Here is a 17,720-nt window from a genome sequence, read left to right on the forward strand (position 1 = left end):
CTGAAGAAGTAAAGTAAAGGGTTTTCAAAATGTAAGTTTTTCATTAAAGTTTGGTTTGCCAGCATTGAACTGTGTACACACTACATTGTTACGTTAACAGATTAATTGCTAAACCTAGTTGGCCTGTGTCAGGCTGGAGAGCTTAGCTAATCACAGGGGATGAAGGATTAGTGGAGTCTAACGTCAGATTATTATTTTTGTCTCCTAAGTCTTGTACCAGATCATTCTTTCCTGTGTATCTGTGCCATTCTCTGTTGCTGGTCCACATTTCTCTTCATGCCTGAAGCCATTCGTAGAAAACATAAATATTATCTTGGTTTTCTTGACCAGTCTGCAGGAGTGAAATCTATCCATTTCATCCAGGTGGATCAGTCTCTGGCAGATTCATTTGGTAATCGCAGTCTTGAGGCAGAAAAAAAAACGAAGGCGGCAGACGGCATCCACTAGCCATCTGTCCACAGACTCTCCATCTGCCCAAAGGGACTTGAATAGTCCCAGGCTCAGAGGTAGTGCACTTGAAATGATCGGAGTGGATGTTTATCTGTATCCAGATGGTCTGAGGGTGGCTACGCCAGAGGATAGAGAAAAGTGGGAGCAAGAAACGGAAATGTACAACCCAAACGTGCACCTTTTCGTGGCCCTTTTCTCTTACAACCCTGCTGTGATGTCTCCAAACCCTGAGACTATGGAAGAGGAGTTATCATTTGAAGCAGGACAGATCATTAAGGTAGATAACATCTCTTTTAAGTTCCAATTACCTTGGAATTGTTTGACATTATCAGTGTTATAAGTTCATGCTTGTCTTATTGGTGTAATCAACATCGTCTGGTAAATGATAAGATATTGAGTTCACTGTATTATTGCCATAGTGTTCTCAACCTTAATTTAGATGCAATATTACCTTGATATTCAGCCAATTTATAGAAAATGGCTGCATATTTTTTTTATCTAGTTATGAACTTATTTACAGATTGAAATGTCCTGAAAGCAGACTTTATATGCAGTGGACTGTTTCCAGTTTTATAATTCATTGCATTTATCATACAGCCATTTATCTGAAACTTTTATGGAAATAAATGGCTGCCTTTCATCAGGTTTATGGTGACAAAGATGCTGACGGCTTCTACCATGGGGAGCTGGCAGGTCGTTTGGGTTTTGTCCCAAGTAACATGGTGTCTGAGATTCCAGTACAAGATGGAGAGCTCAAATGTCATCTTTTTGAGCAGGGTTTTCTGCCTGAAGAGTCCCCAGGAAACTCAATAGGTATTTTTACATATTAGTCTTGCTATTACCTTTTAAAGGTTTACCAAATGTTTGTAGACACCTATCCATTCAACATTTTTTCTGGACTAAGACAATTCTTGCCCCTATTGCTGAGGTAACAGCTTCTACCCTTTAGGAAAGGTTTAAAAGTTGCATTTTACTTTTAAAAATAGGCACTTACTACTAGTTATTTAGTATGCTCAGAAGTTGTATTCACACAGAATCTCAGTCTCCCACTTGTTGGTAAATAATAATTGAGTAATTTTACGTGTATTTTAGAATTTGATTAACTCAAAAATGTTAATTTTTGTGAGGTTAAAATTTGGTAGTTAAATAAAAAAAAATGTAATAGAATAAGTTTGCTGTAATGAGTGATTGGTCTAGTGATTTAGTAGTGATAGTGTAGTCTACACAAAAGACTAGAGATTAAATCTTGGTTCAGGTAATCACAGATCAGTACGAATTGATGTTATCAATTGATGAGAGATGCATTACTTATATCATACAGCATCTGACCATCTGCTAAATGGGTATTTTACAGCACAGTGTTTGGTGTATTAAAAACATTGTTGCGAAAGTGCCTTGTAAGAGCAGCATGATGGTGCCACAGGAGTTATACCTGCCAAACAGTTCCAGGGTTTCGTTCCTGGTCCTTGTTTTGGGTCACTGTCTATGAGGAGTTTTCCCCCATCTGAGTTTCCTCCAAAATCCAAAGATAGAAAGACAGAGTTGTCTACTGTTCTACTGACACACACACACATTATATATATATATATATATATATATATATATATATATATATATGGCGGATGCTGGTCTTTCAAAGAGGGGAAGCTCAATTTCGGCCTACATCGCAATTAACTCATCTCAATCATAAAATGTGTCAGTTTATTTATACGTAAATTCTACCCTCCGTTCCTTTTCAAGAAAATGATCTGTGACACTGACCTTTGTCACTAGTCATTTTTAACAAAGAAAATGCCGCTAAGAGGTTTAAGAAAGTCTGGTTCAACTCAGAACAGAATGAAAATGTAATGCTCCCACGGATCTTTAAACCAAAGGATCGCTGATTCGCTCATTTCGCTGTCAATCAAAAAGGGATTCAGCCTCAGAGAGATCATCCAATCATCATGCAGACGCTGAGCGTCCGGGCCAGCCGAGGCCAGCCCACTGTCCCATAGACCCCCAGAGACGCTGAGCGTCCGATGGGCGGGACAAAAGCCAGCATTTATCCAATCACTCGTCTCGTTTCGCTGCGCTTCGCTATTGAGCTCTGTGGCCGCTCAGCGTCCAGACTGTTTAAAGAACTGTGATTCTGCGCTAATGATTGAGAGGAAAGCCGCGTGATAAGAAGCTGATTCTGAACAAAAGTTAATCGTGTTGTAGTGCATATTTATTCAATGACATGTACACACAACAGTATATATTTGATCACTTATTTTTTGACATTGTAGGGGAAGCTGAGCTTCCCTTGCAGTCTTAGAGCAATCGCCATTGATATATATATATAATATATATACAATCTATATATATATATATATATATATACATACATACATACAAACCGGATTCCAAAAAAGTTGGGACACTAAACAAATTGTGAATAAAAACTGAATGCAATGATGTGGAGATGGCAACATCTAATATTTTATTCAGAATAGAACACAAATCACAGATCAAAAGTTTAAACTGAGAGAATGTATCGTTTTAAGGGAAAAATATGTTGTTTCGAACTTTCATGGCATCAACAAATCCCCAAAAAATTGGGATAAGGCTATTTTTTTACCACTGTGTGGCATCCCCCCTTCTTCTTACAACACTCAGACGTCTGGGGACAGAGGAGACCTGTTTCTCAATTTAGAAATAGGAATGCTCTCCCATTCATATCTAATACAGGCCTCTAACTGTTCAATCGTCTTGGGCCTTCTTTGTCGCACCTTCCTCTTTATGATGCGCCAAATGTTCTCTATAGGTGAAAGATCTGGACTGTAAGCTGGCCATTTCCGTACCCGGATCCTTCTCCTACGTACGGATCCTGCCATGATGTTGTGATTGCTGCAGAATGTGGTCTGGCATTATCTTGTTGAAAAATGCAGGGTCTTCCCTGAAAGAGATGACGTCTAGATGGGAGCATATGTTGTTCTAGAACCTGAACATAGTTTTCTGCATTAATGGTGCCTTTCCAGACATGCAAGCTGCCCATGCCACAAGCACTCATGCAACCCCATACCATCAGTGATACAGGCTTCTGAATGGAGCGTTGAAAACAACTTGGGTTATCCTTGTCCTCTCTGGTCCAGATGACATGGCGTCCCAGTGTTCCATAAAGAACTTCAAATCGTGACTCATCTGACCACAGAACAGTCTTCCATTTTGTCACACTCCATTTTAAATGACCCCTGGCCCAGTGCAAACGTCTGAGCTTGTGGAGCTTGCTTAGAAATGGCTTCATCTTTGCACTGTAGAGTTTCAGCTGGCAACGGCGTATGGCACGGTGGATTGTGTACACTGACAATGCTTTCTGGAAGTATTCCTGAGCCCATTCTGTTATTTCCTTGACAGTTGCATTCCTGTTTGAGGTGCAGTGACGTTTAAGGGCCCGGAGATCACGAGCATTCAGTAGAGTTTTACGGCCTTGACCCTTACGCACAGCAATTGTTCCAGATTCTCTGAATCTTTTGACGATGTTATGCACGGTTGATGATGATAACTTAAAAGACTTTGCTGTTTTACGCTGGGTAACACCATTCTGGTATTGCTGCACTATCTTTCTGCACAACAATGGTGGAATTGGTGATCCTCTTACCATCTTGGCTTCAGAGAGACACTGACACATTTTTTTTTGGGCATTAGGGAGTCACCTTTACTACCAGAAAACTCATGTTAGTTAGTGGATTTGTTGCAGTTGTGGACAAAGTACACAAACCATGTACTTCAGTTAAAGTGCAGATGCTCAATGTAATAATAATAATCATACATAAGATAAGATGTAAAATATCCTATGCCAATCTATTAGAGTGTCACATAGGACCCACCCCACACTCTTCCTACCAGCAGCCACCTAATTTCCATTGTTCCAATCATACAGCTACACCCTATGGTTGCTGTGGCCAATTATGATCCAATCAGCAACCAGCAACACTTAACATCTATGGTTACGCATTGAGCCCAAACCACCTACTGCATCACTAGCTCTTCAGAGAGGTCATCAGGTAGGTATCTCCCCTCATCAGTGTTTCACTGTGTTAAGCCCATAACACCTCCAGAAGGCTCAACAGTGAAGTGAAGCCCACCCGCCCCCAGCCAGTTTTACAGTCATTCCTTACCCTTAACCATCAACCTAAATCCACACTGGCCTCCCTGGTGACTAAGGCTGTACCTAGCCACACTGGCACCGTTAATGCATGCTCAGTGCCACCAGTTCCGTGTGATCTACGTGTTACATTACCAACCATCACAACAGCACCTCTACAGTGCATTTCCCCAACTAGTCTGTGTTTTCCTTATCCACAACCACTGACTAGACCTTTCAACTGTTTCTGATAAATCCTTCACAGCTACCCTTAGTTTCTGCCCCCTAATGCTGAATTGCACAAGCAGAAATGTGGCACACTTGGCTACAAATATCCTAACACCCATCTCCACTGCTGTTACATATGCCTGCCACCCATGTTCCCTCACCTCAGTCGCCAAGTCCGCATACTTCAACTTCTTCCTTTCAAATATTTCATCTACTGCATCCTCAAATGGAACTGTTAACTCTAAACAAACATGCTATAACCCTTAGCACCTGATAATGTCTCCATGTATACCAACCCTCTGACAAACTAAATTTACAAGCTGATAGAATATGCTTCAGCGTGCCAACCGCTATATATAATCCACAGGGTTTTCACATACCCTCTGTCCAAGAATTTGCGGTGTTGGAAGGACGTCATAGGTTGCTCCCAACAAAAACTTAATACAACTTGCCTCCATCACCCGGAACTCTTGCCAGGAGATCTTCCACTTCTCTAGATTCTCCCATCGAAGCCACTGGCCTTGTTTTGCTTGTAATGCTGCTGTTGCCCACCGTGCTTCCTCTTCCTGCTTGTGAATAAAACTAGTCATCATTTGCCTTCTCTCTGGTGATGTGGCCTTACTAAAAGCTTTCCACGAATCACCTGCCCCAAAGTCTGCTCTTCCGCATTGTACTTGGCCAATCATATGTATTTGTTCTAATGTGCTTGTGACTACCTGCACAGCCACTTTTGGATTCCACTTCCTTCCTGTTTTTGTTGTTATTGTGTTACTTTAAACTGTAAATTGTTAAACACTGTTAAATAAACCTGCAACTAATTCTCACTCTCAGTTTGCAGTGATTAATGACATCTACAGATCCATAAACCATGTAATATGAATGAATTGTAGTCCCTGCTGACTCTAAATGATAAAAAAAAATCATTTTGTTAATTCATAACAGTTCTAAGAACTGAAACAAGTTATTACTTATAGTCTCAACACAACATTACACAACTTTTAAAATAAAAGTCGGTTTTTCTTAGTACTTAGGTTTTAAGTGGAGAAAATTAAGGTCAGCTGGTTTTAGTGCTCTGACTGTATTTGACGGTGCTGTGTGGAGGGCAGATTTGTTCAGACATTTTATGATTTCCACTCACATAAGCTAAAAGGAATGGCAGATTTTTCTAATATAATAGTGTAAAAGGAGCAACATTTGACTTTGAAATATAATGGAGTTAAAGTAAAAGTTGCCCAAAATGGAAATACTTCATTAAAGTACAGATACGCAAAAAGACTATTTAAGTACAGTAACAAATTACATTTACTTTGTTACTGTCCACTGATTTCTTGTGTGAAACTTATCCACATATGAGTGACTCAGGCGGCATGGTGGCGCAACAGGTAGTGTTGCTGTCACACAGCTCTGAGCCCCGCTCCAGGTGACTTCCTGCCATATTTTCCACATGTCCGTGTGGGTTTTCTCTGTGTGCTCGTTTCCTCCTATGGTTCAAAAACACAAGGAGGTAGGTGGATTGATGACTCAAAAGTGTCAGTAGGAGTGAGTGTGTGTTGTGAAAGACTGGCACCCGTTCCAGGGTGTGCTCCTGCCTTTTGCCCAGTGATTCTGGGTAGGATTCTCCGAACCCACCATGACCCTCAATGGAATAAGATGTTACAGACAATGAAAGGATGAATAAATGTGAGTGACTGGGTGAGTGTATGATGCCCTGTGATGAACTGGTACCCTGTCCAGTGTGTGAACCTACCTTTTTTGCAATGATACTGGCTAGACCTCAGACCTTCTGTTAAGGTTGCTTACAGGAGAAGAATGAAGGATAATCAATAACAGCTAACAAAGTGACATGTAATTTATGGGTAAATAGGGTTTGTCACTATCATTTTATCATATTATACACTATATTGCCAAAAGTTATTTGCTTGTATGCCTTTGGACACATGGACTTGAGTGCCATCCCATTAATAATCCCTTTGAAGCTATAACAGCTTAAAATCTTCTGGGAAGGGTTTCCACAAAGTTTAGGTTCATTTGACTAAAAATTTCATTTGTCTCAAATTTATGAAGTTGAGGTCAGGGCTCAAGTTATTCCACACCAAACTTGCTTATCCATGTCTTTATGGTGCTCAATCATGTTGGGACAGGAAGGGGCCATAGCCAAGCTGTTCCCACACAGTTGGGCGCATGAAATTGTCCAAATTCTCTTGACATGCTGAAGGGTTCCTTTCACTGGAACTAAGGGGCGGAGACTGACTCCTGAAAAACAACCCCACACGATAATCCCAGATCTACCAAAGTTCACAATTGGTACAGTGCAGTCAAACAAGCACCATTGTCCTGGCAACTGCCAAACCCAGAGTTGTCCATCAGATTGCCAGATGGAGAAACGTGATTTATCACTCCAGAGAACACATCTCCACTGCTCTAGAGTCCAGTGTTGGTGTACTTTACACAACTGCATCTGACACTTTACATTGCGTTTGGTGATGTAAAGCTTGGATGCACCTGCTTGGCCATGGGAAACCCATTCCATGAAGCTCTCTATGATCTTAAGCTAATGTGAAGGCCACTTAAAGTTTGGAGGTCTGTAGCAGTTGACCCTGAATAAAGTTGTTTACCTCTGAACACTATGTGTAATTTTATGTGGCCTACCACTTCATGGCTAAGTTGCTGTCGTTCCCAATTGTTTTCACTTTGTTAAAATACCACTGACAGTTGAGTAGCAAGGAAATTTCATGACAGGTGACATCCTATCATGGTATCACCCTGGAATTCACTGAGCTCCTGAGAGTGACCCATTTTTTCACTAATGTATGTAGAATCAGTTTGTGTGCCTAGATGGTTGGTTGTATACACCTGTGTCCATGGAAGTGATTGGAACACCTGAATTCAATGGTCTGAAAGGGTGAGTGAATACTTTGTGCAATATTGTGTATCAATCTGTAAAATCCTACAAGCTGGAACATTTCAGTGAGAATCTGATTGCATTCAGCCATCATATATTGTTAGTAAAGTCCCGTACTGATGCTACCTAAATTTAACCTAGAGGTTTATGTTTTTTTTTTACTTTTTTAAAAAAGAAATTTTAATAAAATTCTTATGTTTCCTCAGCATTTGCTGCTCTCCAGTCTGTCTGTGCACTAGAAACCAGTTTAATGGGTTTATGAAGCCAGAGTGGCAGTAAAGAAGCAAAAACATAAAGTGGCTCAGTCAGACATGCTAGGCATCCTCTCACTATACTCATAGCAGAAAAATGGCAAAGAAACCTCCAAACATTTAAAATCATGAAAGGAAATGAGGATATTGCTCTCTTCCTACTACATAGTTGAGTAAATCTGACTTTTTTTCAGATTATTTAGGTAGAAATAAACTCTAAATTCAACTCTGGAGTAAATAGACTGTAAAACACTGAACAACTTGAGTTAAAAATCAATTTCTGTAGTAATTCAAATACAGAAGTGAATAAATACTTACAGACAGTTAAACCTCAGCCATGTACAAACTGATTTTTCTCCTCAAACACATTGCTCCACATTAAAAGACTCAAGACTTGTAGCATTCTAGCTGATGCTGGACATGGTCACTTTAAGTTTGCATGTGGCCCCTTCAGAGCATCCCATCTCATTTCATTACTGTTTGTGGAGATTGTACAAGCCAAGTGTACAAAACTGCACAGTTGAATCATGTCCAGGATAGGTGCACTTTGAAGCATCTGAATTCACTAAATATTAGGGGATGTACAATATGTACAATATGCAAGCATGAGTGCACGTTTGGTAGAAGATTCACAGTGTGCCCATTTCCTGATGAATTAACTTGTGTGTTATCAGCACCAAGTGAGTCATCCAATGTTCCTGATGATGTGGCAGTCCACAGGATGGTGGCCATTTTTGATTATGACCCTTGGGAGAGTTCCCCCAATATGGACATTGAGGTGACTGCACACACATGTTTTTTTTGTTTGTTTGTTTGTTTGTTTTTCCATCTCCATAATACACTGATCATCCATAATATTATGACCATGTCCTTGTTTCTATACTCATTGTTCATTCTCTCAGCTCCATTGACCATACAGGAGCATTTTGTTGTTCTACAATTACAAACTGAGCAGGACTGACAGCCACAGAAGGCTTTCAGCTGGATATTTTTTAACATTGAGGGGTTCAAAAACTCCAGCAGCCCTGTTGTGTCTGATCCACTCATACAAGCACAACACACACTATCACACCACCACCACATCAATCACTGCAGTGCTGAAATTGATCCACCTCCCAATTCATACCTGCTCTGTGGTGGTCCTCTGGAAGACCTAACCATTGAAAAAACAGGATGAAAGGTAGAAAACAAAGTATGCAGAGCAACATATGAACTACAGTTTGTAGTTACTATGGGCTCTAAACTGCAGAAACTGTACTAAGTAACTTTTTGAGGAGGTTGGGAATCCGTTACCCCCCTTCCTGCCCCTGGCTTGATTTCAGGGCAATGCTGTAAAAGTGAATTTCACTCTGCATCTGTTGGGGGAACCCAGAAGGAAAAATACCAAATCTTACGTAATGTTACTTTCAGTACTTAGTAACATGAATCTGTATTGGTACTTCTTAACATCCAGCATCTATTAGTGTAGGAACTGAATTCTCAGTGCTTTTACCCTTCTCTTTTTGATGCACTTATATTCTAGAGAAAAATAATACGGTTCAAATGTAAAAGGTTTGACCCAATCACAAAAACAATACAGACCGTATCACACAAATAAACAAATAAATAAATATACAAATAAATATTAAAACATCAAGAAATCAAACACAAGATATGGACTTGGGAACTAAATATTAATGGTTTAAATGTAACTTGAGTACACAATGATCTGCTATAACTTCAAAAGCTCCTGCTTGTTCGCAGTTCCACTTATAATATAGGTGCACTAGGTAGTTCTGCAATTAAAGAGTGCAGTCTATCTGTTGTTCTACATATTTTGTTAGTGTTTTTTCACCCTGTATTTCAATTGTCAGGGCTCCTAACATAGTATGTATTATCTGAGACCAATAATAAAGACCTTTACCTTTGAGTGAAACATTTACACCATTTGAATCTTTTGGCAACAAAAACGTTCCTGTCCTGTTCTTTTTCTTCTTCTTTGAACTGTGTGTTTAATCTTGCTTAAACATCTTAGTCTGAAAGAGTTTTTTGTAAACATGTCTTGTGGCTATTTTTTAAACATTTTTAAGGACATTCTGATGCTATTTTGCAGGATGAGCTTCCTTTCCGAGCAGGAGATATAATCTATGTTTTTGGAGATGTGGACCGTGATGGCTTTTATTATGTAAGTGTCTTGGCATTCCTTTCTGATCGTCTTTCCTTATATCATGGCTCTGTAACAAGATCTTCACATCCTTCATGTCCAGGGAGATCTACATGGTTATCGAGGCCTTGTGCCATCAAATTTTCTTCAGCCACTGCCTTGGGACTAGGGAAAAGGAGACATAACATTTTGGTATGAAAGATCTACCCTCACTGTCACAATGTATTCACCATGTTAAGTGTCTTTCCCACAGCATAAGTACAGTAAATAAATATGTTGCACATGGGACTCATAGTTCCATCAAACCTTAGTTGAACTACTACATGCTACAGGGTCTCTTTTAAGCAGCTAGTTTTACTGCTTCAAAGGACAGCTTCACCAATCTTCAGTTGTAAGTTGTTTTTTTACTGAGTGTTTTTACATTATAAACATGTTTGCTTATTGTGTGTCACTACAGAAAATATATTGTTGTTACTACTGGTTATGTTAAAATGGTATAATTCAAATAAAAAGCCACTTGTTTTATTGGGGTATTATTTTTGTCTTTTTTTTTATTTAAGGAAAGAAATCTATATTAATAACAAATGCAAGAAGCAAATTTGTCAAATGTACAGCTTTATCTCTTTTAGTTATATATTTTGCATGTACTATTTTGATTTACAGTTTGATGCAAAAGTTTGCATTTATTCATTTATACCATTTGTAAACACTTCATCCAGATCAGGCTTGTGTTGTGTCTGGAGGCTACATGGATTAATGGTGCCACCATAACAGTGTTATTGAATTAAATTATTGAATTAACAGAATTAAATGGTTCTGGACGCAGCTTCGGAACTAGCCAACTGGCAGTAACCAATTAAAGTATTCTAATTCACTGCTGTCTTTTAATATTTATAGCTTGTTTTAGTAAAAAGAGGCATTTGAAGGGTGTGTTCTACATTTCATTTAAGTCAAAGAACTGTACAAATCCCTCATTGTGTCCCTAAACCAATCAGTGGTCATGACGTCAGTTAAGCCTTGTTGGAAGCAGTGCTGCTTTGGTACGATGCTATCTAGCAGCAACAAAGAAAGTCAGAAAATGTCATGACACAATTAGACTACCTTTCAGTTTTATAATGAACACATTCATTCATTCATTATCTGTAACCACTTATACAATTCAGGGTCGCGGTGGGTCCAGAGGCGGGAATACACGCTGGAGGGGGCGCCAGGCCTTCATAATGAATGCATGAATATGGTTAAATAGTGATTTTTTTGCCTGATTTTTTTTCCCATTCAGGATCATGCTAGTTAAGTGTATTATGCAGGGACAAGGGAGCATATATGCGCATGTTACTAAGTGTGTATCATGTATGAATGCCTAACTGTTGTGGGTCTCTACATATAGTTTCTGAGTCCTTGGGAATGGAATGTTAGTTACAATATATCTTTATTATTTCTCTCTCTCCCCTTTCCATACAGATAGGTTATTTTAAACAAGAGTCATATACTTTGACCTTGTTTGAACGGAGAACGGCCTATATAAGTGGGAAGTTTGGACTAAAGAGACAGAGACAAATAAAATTGCCACTCTCGCTCTGTGTTTTTTTAAGCTTGTAAAGACGCTGTTCTTTTGTGTAATAAAGATGTGTCTGCGGAAAATCTTCTTAAACATAATCCAGAAGAAATTACAAAACACTAGCCAATGTGGGTATCTGTTAGCTGGGAGAGCAGATTATGGGCAGTTAGTGTTCTCCATATGTGTTGAGCTGTCCAGTGGGGTTGCGTTGGTAATAGTTCAAAAAGAATCACTGATTGGCTTCATTATATTTTTTTGTAACTTTGCAAAAGTTTTAGGCACCAGAGATTGAGATTTAATAAGATATTTATCTGAGTGGTAAGTGTTTATTTACCAAAACAAACAAACAACAAATGACGGCCAACATTAGAATAAAATCAAATAACATTATTCCAGTAAGTGTGATACTCTGCATGTGAATGTGCTGTTTTAACTTTTTCCAAATCTCTCCTCGTGGTAGTCCATATTATTTGAGGTTATTATCCAATACCTAGTTTTACCAGTTAATAAATGATGATTTTAAATAATGTGTACTGTTGATTTAACAAATTCATCCAATCAAGGAGAATCTGAACAAAAAAAAAAACTTCTTCAAACCCACACCTACTAAAATATCTTATATTATTTTTTTTATTACTTTATTATTACATATATTAATATATATAATTGTATACAAGCACCACGCTTACTGAGAAGGCATTAGTTTAAATATATATAATAATCTTAGGTGCCTAAGATTTCTGCACAAAACTGTCTGTGTGTGTGTGTGTGTGTGTGAGGGAGGAAAACTTGGGAGGGGGAAAACTTTTCAAGAAGGGTGGTGACCATGGCGGCCATTCTGAAATCGGACATTTTGGATCCAACTTTTGTTTTTTCAATGGGAAGAGGGTCATGTGAAACATCAAACTTATTGGGAATTTCACAAGAAAAAACCAATGGTGTGCTTGGTTTTAACGTAACTGGATGTGTCACATGACCCTCTTCCCATTGAAAAAAACAAAAGTTGGATCCAAAATGGCTGATTTCAAAATGGTTGCCATGGTCACCATTTATATATAAATATATAATGTATAATATATAAAAAAAAATATATATATATATATAAAGACACGTGTGTAAAGACAAGATAAATTAATGTACCAAACATAAGCAAAAAACTATTTGCAAAATTAAACTAGAAACAATTAAGACAAAACTATAAAAACTATAATGAAACTATGGGCATATCAGACTTGCCAGACATGCCATGTAGCTTATTACTGGAACACCGCTATGGTATTGTGTATTGAGCACTGCTGTAAGTATACATATGCAGTTTGTGAAAATAGCATTGTCATAATGTGCACTGTGCATTATTGCTAACATAGAAGACCATGGTAGTAATCTGTGATAATTTCCGGTTGATAGACATTCTCTCCTGTAGGTGTGACAGATATATCATTTCATTTTTATCTTGTAATTATTGGTCTGTATTTTTTTCATTGTTGTTACAGTTTTAGAGAATTAAAATAATTGTATGTATATTTCAAAGGGGAGAAAACAAACTTAGAGAGGTCCAGAGTTTGTGAAGCCTTTATTTCTTCTATATTTATCTATAAATCACTGCTATGTTCAAATTTAATACCAAAGTATTTTGTTTTTAAGAAAAAAAAAAATCACAACATTATCACAACAATAATGAGAGTTTTAGTGAAAATAGTGAATATGTTAAATTCAGTATATGCAATGAATTTCAAAAAACATAATGTACATTTAGATACATGAAGATAGAAGGTGTTATAGGAATCTTGATGCAACTTCTCCATGTTTTCTACTGCAGCCAACAGTGCACTTATCCATAAAGTAGGAAACACTACATTGTACACAATATTTAGTAGTGCTTTTTACTTTATGAGTAAATGCACTGTATTCTATATCTTCTCATGTCTTCTGTTAACTTCTGTTTCTCATGTCTTCTGTTCAGCTTCCTTATCCCAAAGAATCACAAAACACTTATGAAATTTAATTTTTATTTATTTTTATATTTACCCGATCTTCATCCACGATCCAACCCATTAGCTAGGACTGTCTAGCTAGGAGTCATCAACAATGTAAAGACATGTGAAGCCAGTTACCACTCTCTTCAAATTGCTGTTAACACAACACCACATGCTTCACAACTTGACACACTTGTAGTAGAACGTTAATAGTCCAGATCTGTTATGTTGATTAACAGATGCCCACACTGGCTATAGCAATGAGCTGATGGAAGGTGGAGGGAGGGTCATTCTATCTGCCTCATAGTGCGAGGCCCACTGTGTTCTTTTGTCTCAGAGAGCTGAGGCTGAAATATTTTTATCTAGTGCTTGACTAAATGCCAAGTGTGGGCTGGTGGCATGTACATTTTATTTAATAAATTCTGATTAAATATCTGGCAAGTTGAGCATGTCTTGAAAGATTCTACAACTACATTAAGAACTAATAAAAATCTGGACATTTGAAAAAGTGCAATGATGAAAAGAAAAATAAAACACAATCGAACGTGAAGAAAAAGAAAAATATGGATACAAATAAAATAATATTTCTCGCCTCATCCAAAACTCTAACTTTACAGGGGAACGTAAAATCACACTCATCTTTAAATGAGGGGTACCAAACAAAAAAATGTGTACAAAGTCATTTTAAATCATTTATTTGTTCAAATGATTCAAATGGTTTATTTTTAAATAGTCAAAACCAGTAAAAATGGGGATTCAAACGTATGACTGCAATAGAGAGAGAGAAAATCTCAGAGGACGATTTGCCGCCATTTTGGAGGCTTTTATACAAACCTGTAACATTCTATCAACAGTTCATCCCCAATAAAGCAAAAACAAAACCAAAGTCAAACCAAAAAATACTATGAAATTCTGAAATTGATGTAAGCTCAAAACTATATGATGATTGTAATTGGCGAAATAATAATAATAATAATAATAATAATAAATTCATTGTATAAAATTAGGAATCAGGCACAGCAGTTATCATCTATTTTTGTCATGAACAAGTCAACACCAAATCATTCTGAATTTTTTGTGTAGAAATCCTTTTAATTTAGCATTTGATTAAATGGCAGTCATGGTTGCACACGTTACTGTATCTTTGTGGAAATACATTTTAGCATAATATGATTAAAAAAATACAGATAAAAAGTAAACATATAAAAAGAAACATAACATTTCATACACATTTTGTAATTAAACAAAGAGAGAGAGAGAGGGAGAGATCTCTTACCACTGTGCACTGCTCACTTATCCCGGAAACAGCGGAAGACAGAATGAGTTGTCGTCTCTGTTTAACACCAGCATAACCACACACTTCAAACCACAGAAAGACGCCCAACAGCATCACAGCACAACTATATGTCTGTAGTCTTATTCTGACAGACATGAGTTGTAACGTTTTAAGTGCATGTACAAGATTATGTTAACTATGACAAAATGCTCTTAGTCTTTAGCAGAAGACCTCTGTACCACACTCTACCATCATGTATGGCCCATGATTTCACTCTCATGACCACTGTTCTGGGCTGACTTTACACTTGATTTTGGAACACTTCTGTGAGAATCTAATGGCACCTTAACAGCATTAAAGAAGTCAACCATTTTCAGATCAATTCTGGGAGCTGTATACACCTCTAGGCTTTGCACAAGGCAAGAAATCTTAGGCCAATGTTTACACTGCCTGTCCTATTTCTTTTCATGGACAGCATAATCATTAGCCCTATCACAGGTACGGTTCCTTGTTATGCCTCAGCGACCCAAGTCTAGGAGTCCACAAGAGCACATTTGCTGATGCAGCAGACCTGGTTGTTAAGCATTCTCCTCCAAGAATGCTGAGCTGTCCAGGGTCCAGTGATGAGAACAGTGGTGGCTAGCTTTTCAGGTCTCAGAGGAATCATGTGCTTATTTCAGTCCCACTGGCAGCACTGTGATGGGACGTGTCTTTTGATGGAACTGACAATGACTACTTTTATTCAGAAGAAAATCAGGAAAAAAAAAAGAAAGAAAGAAAGAAACTATATGAGTTAATTGTGAGATATTATCAGCACCAAGTCAGTCATTAAGTGTTCGTGATTACGTGGCATGCACAGGATGATGGTCATATTTGACTGTGGCCCCTGCATGCACAACAGAACGTGTGTTCACTGCTTATAAGGGATGTCTACAGACATTTGGGCATACACACAATATTTTAAGCAGGTTAATATTAACATAGACCATGCCCAATAAATCACATTGGTGTAGCATGGTGTTCCTGCCTGAGCTGGGAGTCAAACTCTTGTCTTCTGCTGTGCTATCCATTATGCTATCGAGAATGCTGCTGCCAATGTCAAGAAAACAAATTGTCAGCAATGCTTTTAATGGAGAACTGTCCTGTTCATTCTTCAAAAACAGCCAAAGGCCTAGGGCAGAGGTCTACAAATCCAGACCTTTAATCTGGGTTTCAGCCGGGGATTTTATAATGGCCAGCTGATATGACACTATAGATGCAATTGCAGCTGCTAAAGGCTATGGACAGGCTTTATTCTGGCTCTCTACAGAATAAAGGTGAAATTAGTAAATGATTATGTTAAAAGATTTTATACTTTGATATATTTTGTGACTTAAAAAAAGGCTTTTTTGCTCCTTTAACTCAACCATTCTGTTATTTATAACTATGCTGTATACATTGAGAATGTTTTAGTGCGTGATTTTCTAAGCTCCCCTATGATGGTATGTCAGAAGTCAGAGATATTTATCTCATCTCTCACTGAGAATTTGTGATGAACAGGATATACTACTGCCACCGCAGTATAAACACTTTGTCGGTAAATGCCTGGTTTTCTAGACAACACAAACCCCAGTGTCAAAGTTTAGCAGCAGAAAAGGAAGTGTGCAGACAGGGGGAGGGGATCAAAAAACACAAACCTACAAGTTGTGCTTGAACATGGATTGAAATTAATTGTTCACTTCAGGATAGAATGAAATGTACAAACCTGACAGAATTATGATCAGACAGAGGTGGGTAGAGTATTGTACTCATGTAAGAGCATTGTTATTTAGAATAATACATAAAACTAAAAGGTAGTCATCCAATTAGTGAAGTAAGAATAAAAAGTAATACTATGTGAAAAAACTACTCAAGTATCGAGTACCTGATGCGTTACCACTTTGTTTAATAATCAGGATATCAAATAATAAATATAATACACAAATATACACACTGCAAATTCTCCAGTGTTAAATCACCACTATTAGTGTTAACACTGAGAGTATTAAATTATTACACTAACAGTGTTAATTTAACACTAATATATGTGTATAATAAAATTGTGTAATAAATGTGCAGCAATGAACACATTCAGACACTGAGAATTTCTCATATTCCACAAAATATAGTAAATTAAATATTTACAAAGTAACATAAATTCAGCAACAATAACTTAATAACAAAACAATGGGCTCAATAGGCAGAGATTACAAAGAATAACAGCAAGAAGAATAAGGCAGTCTGCACATAATCCATAAACCGTGTGTGTGTGTATGTGTGTGTGTGTGTGTGTGTGTGTGTGTGTGTGTGTGTGTTTGCATGTTCACTCTGTAAAGTGACTATTCAGCTTTAACAGCAGCTGGCTCTCAAGCTTTGTTTGATTGTGAAATGGAGTCATACGTTACTAATGGGTACATTTGATTGGTAAGACACAGTCATGTGACAGAACCTCTGTTGGAAATCTCAGCAAAACAAAACAAAGAGATCGGGCATTGGACTGATCAATAAAAATAATTAGTGAGTAGCGAGCAGAATGTAGCTTAATGTAATGGAGTAAAAGTACAGCTTTTTGTTCACAAATATACTCAAGTAAAAGTAAAAAGTATGCTACATTTATACTACTCATAAGTACAGTTTATCAAAATTTACTCTATTAAATGTAATGGAGTAAATGTAGTGCGTTACTGCCTCTGTGATCAGATCATAGTAGTGTAGAACACTCATAGTATTTCTCAGTTGCTTAAGGCTATAAACATAAAATGAAATATTGACGCAATTAAAATCCCACGATATATTTCACATGATGTGTGGTG

At 37.7% G+C, this 17,720-nt stretch overlaps 1 protein-coding gene across 1 annotated transcript; it reads left to right on the forward strand.

The window, feature by feature from the left end:
- The first annotated feature begins 520 nt into the window (after positions 1 to 520).
- On the forward strand, positions 521 to 10,401 carry si:ch211-105f12.2 (RIMS-binding protein 2-like). The gene is made up of 5 exons (XM_066671504.1): positions 521 to 727; positions 1,095 to 1,263; positions 8,611 to 8,714; positions 10,029 to 10,100; positions 10,183 to 10,401. Exons 1-5 carry the CDS (start codon positions 521 to 523, stop codon positions 10,246 to 10,248), a joined length of 618 nt encoding a protein of 205 aa, XP_066527601.1. The 3' UTR covers positions 10,249 to 10,401.
- The last annotated feature ends 7,319 nt before the right edge of the window (positions 10,402 to 17,720 follow it).

This window comes from Hoplias malabaricus, chromosome 1, assembly GCF_029633855.1.
Source record: "Hoplias malabaricus isolate fHopMal1 chromosome 1, fHopMal1.hap1, whole genome shotgun sequence".
NCBI lineage: Eukaryota > Metazoa > Chordata > Actinopteri > Characiformes > Erythrinidae > Hoplias > Hoplias malabaricus.

What these genes read in the sequence shown, in the direction of transcription:
- si:ch211-105f12.2 (XM_066671504.1), top strand. Translation starts at nt 521, where the DNA reads ATGATCGGAGTGGATGTTTATCTGTATCCAGATGGTCTGAGGGTGGCT. An exon ending in CCCCCAATATGGACATTGAG is followed by an intron (nt 8,715 to 10,028) that starts GTGACTGCACAC and finishes GCTATTTTGCAG; the next exon opens with GATGAGCTTCCTTTCCGAGC. An exon ending in ACCGTGATGGCTTTTATTAT is followed by an intron (nt 10,101 to 10,182) that starts GTAAGTGTCTTG and finishes CTTCATGTCCAG; the next exon opens with GGAGATCTACATGGTTATCG.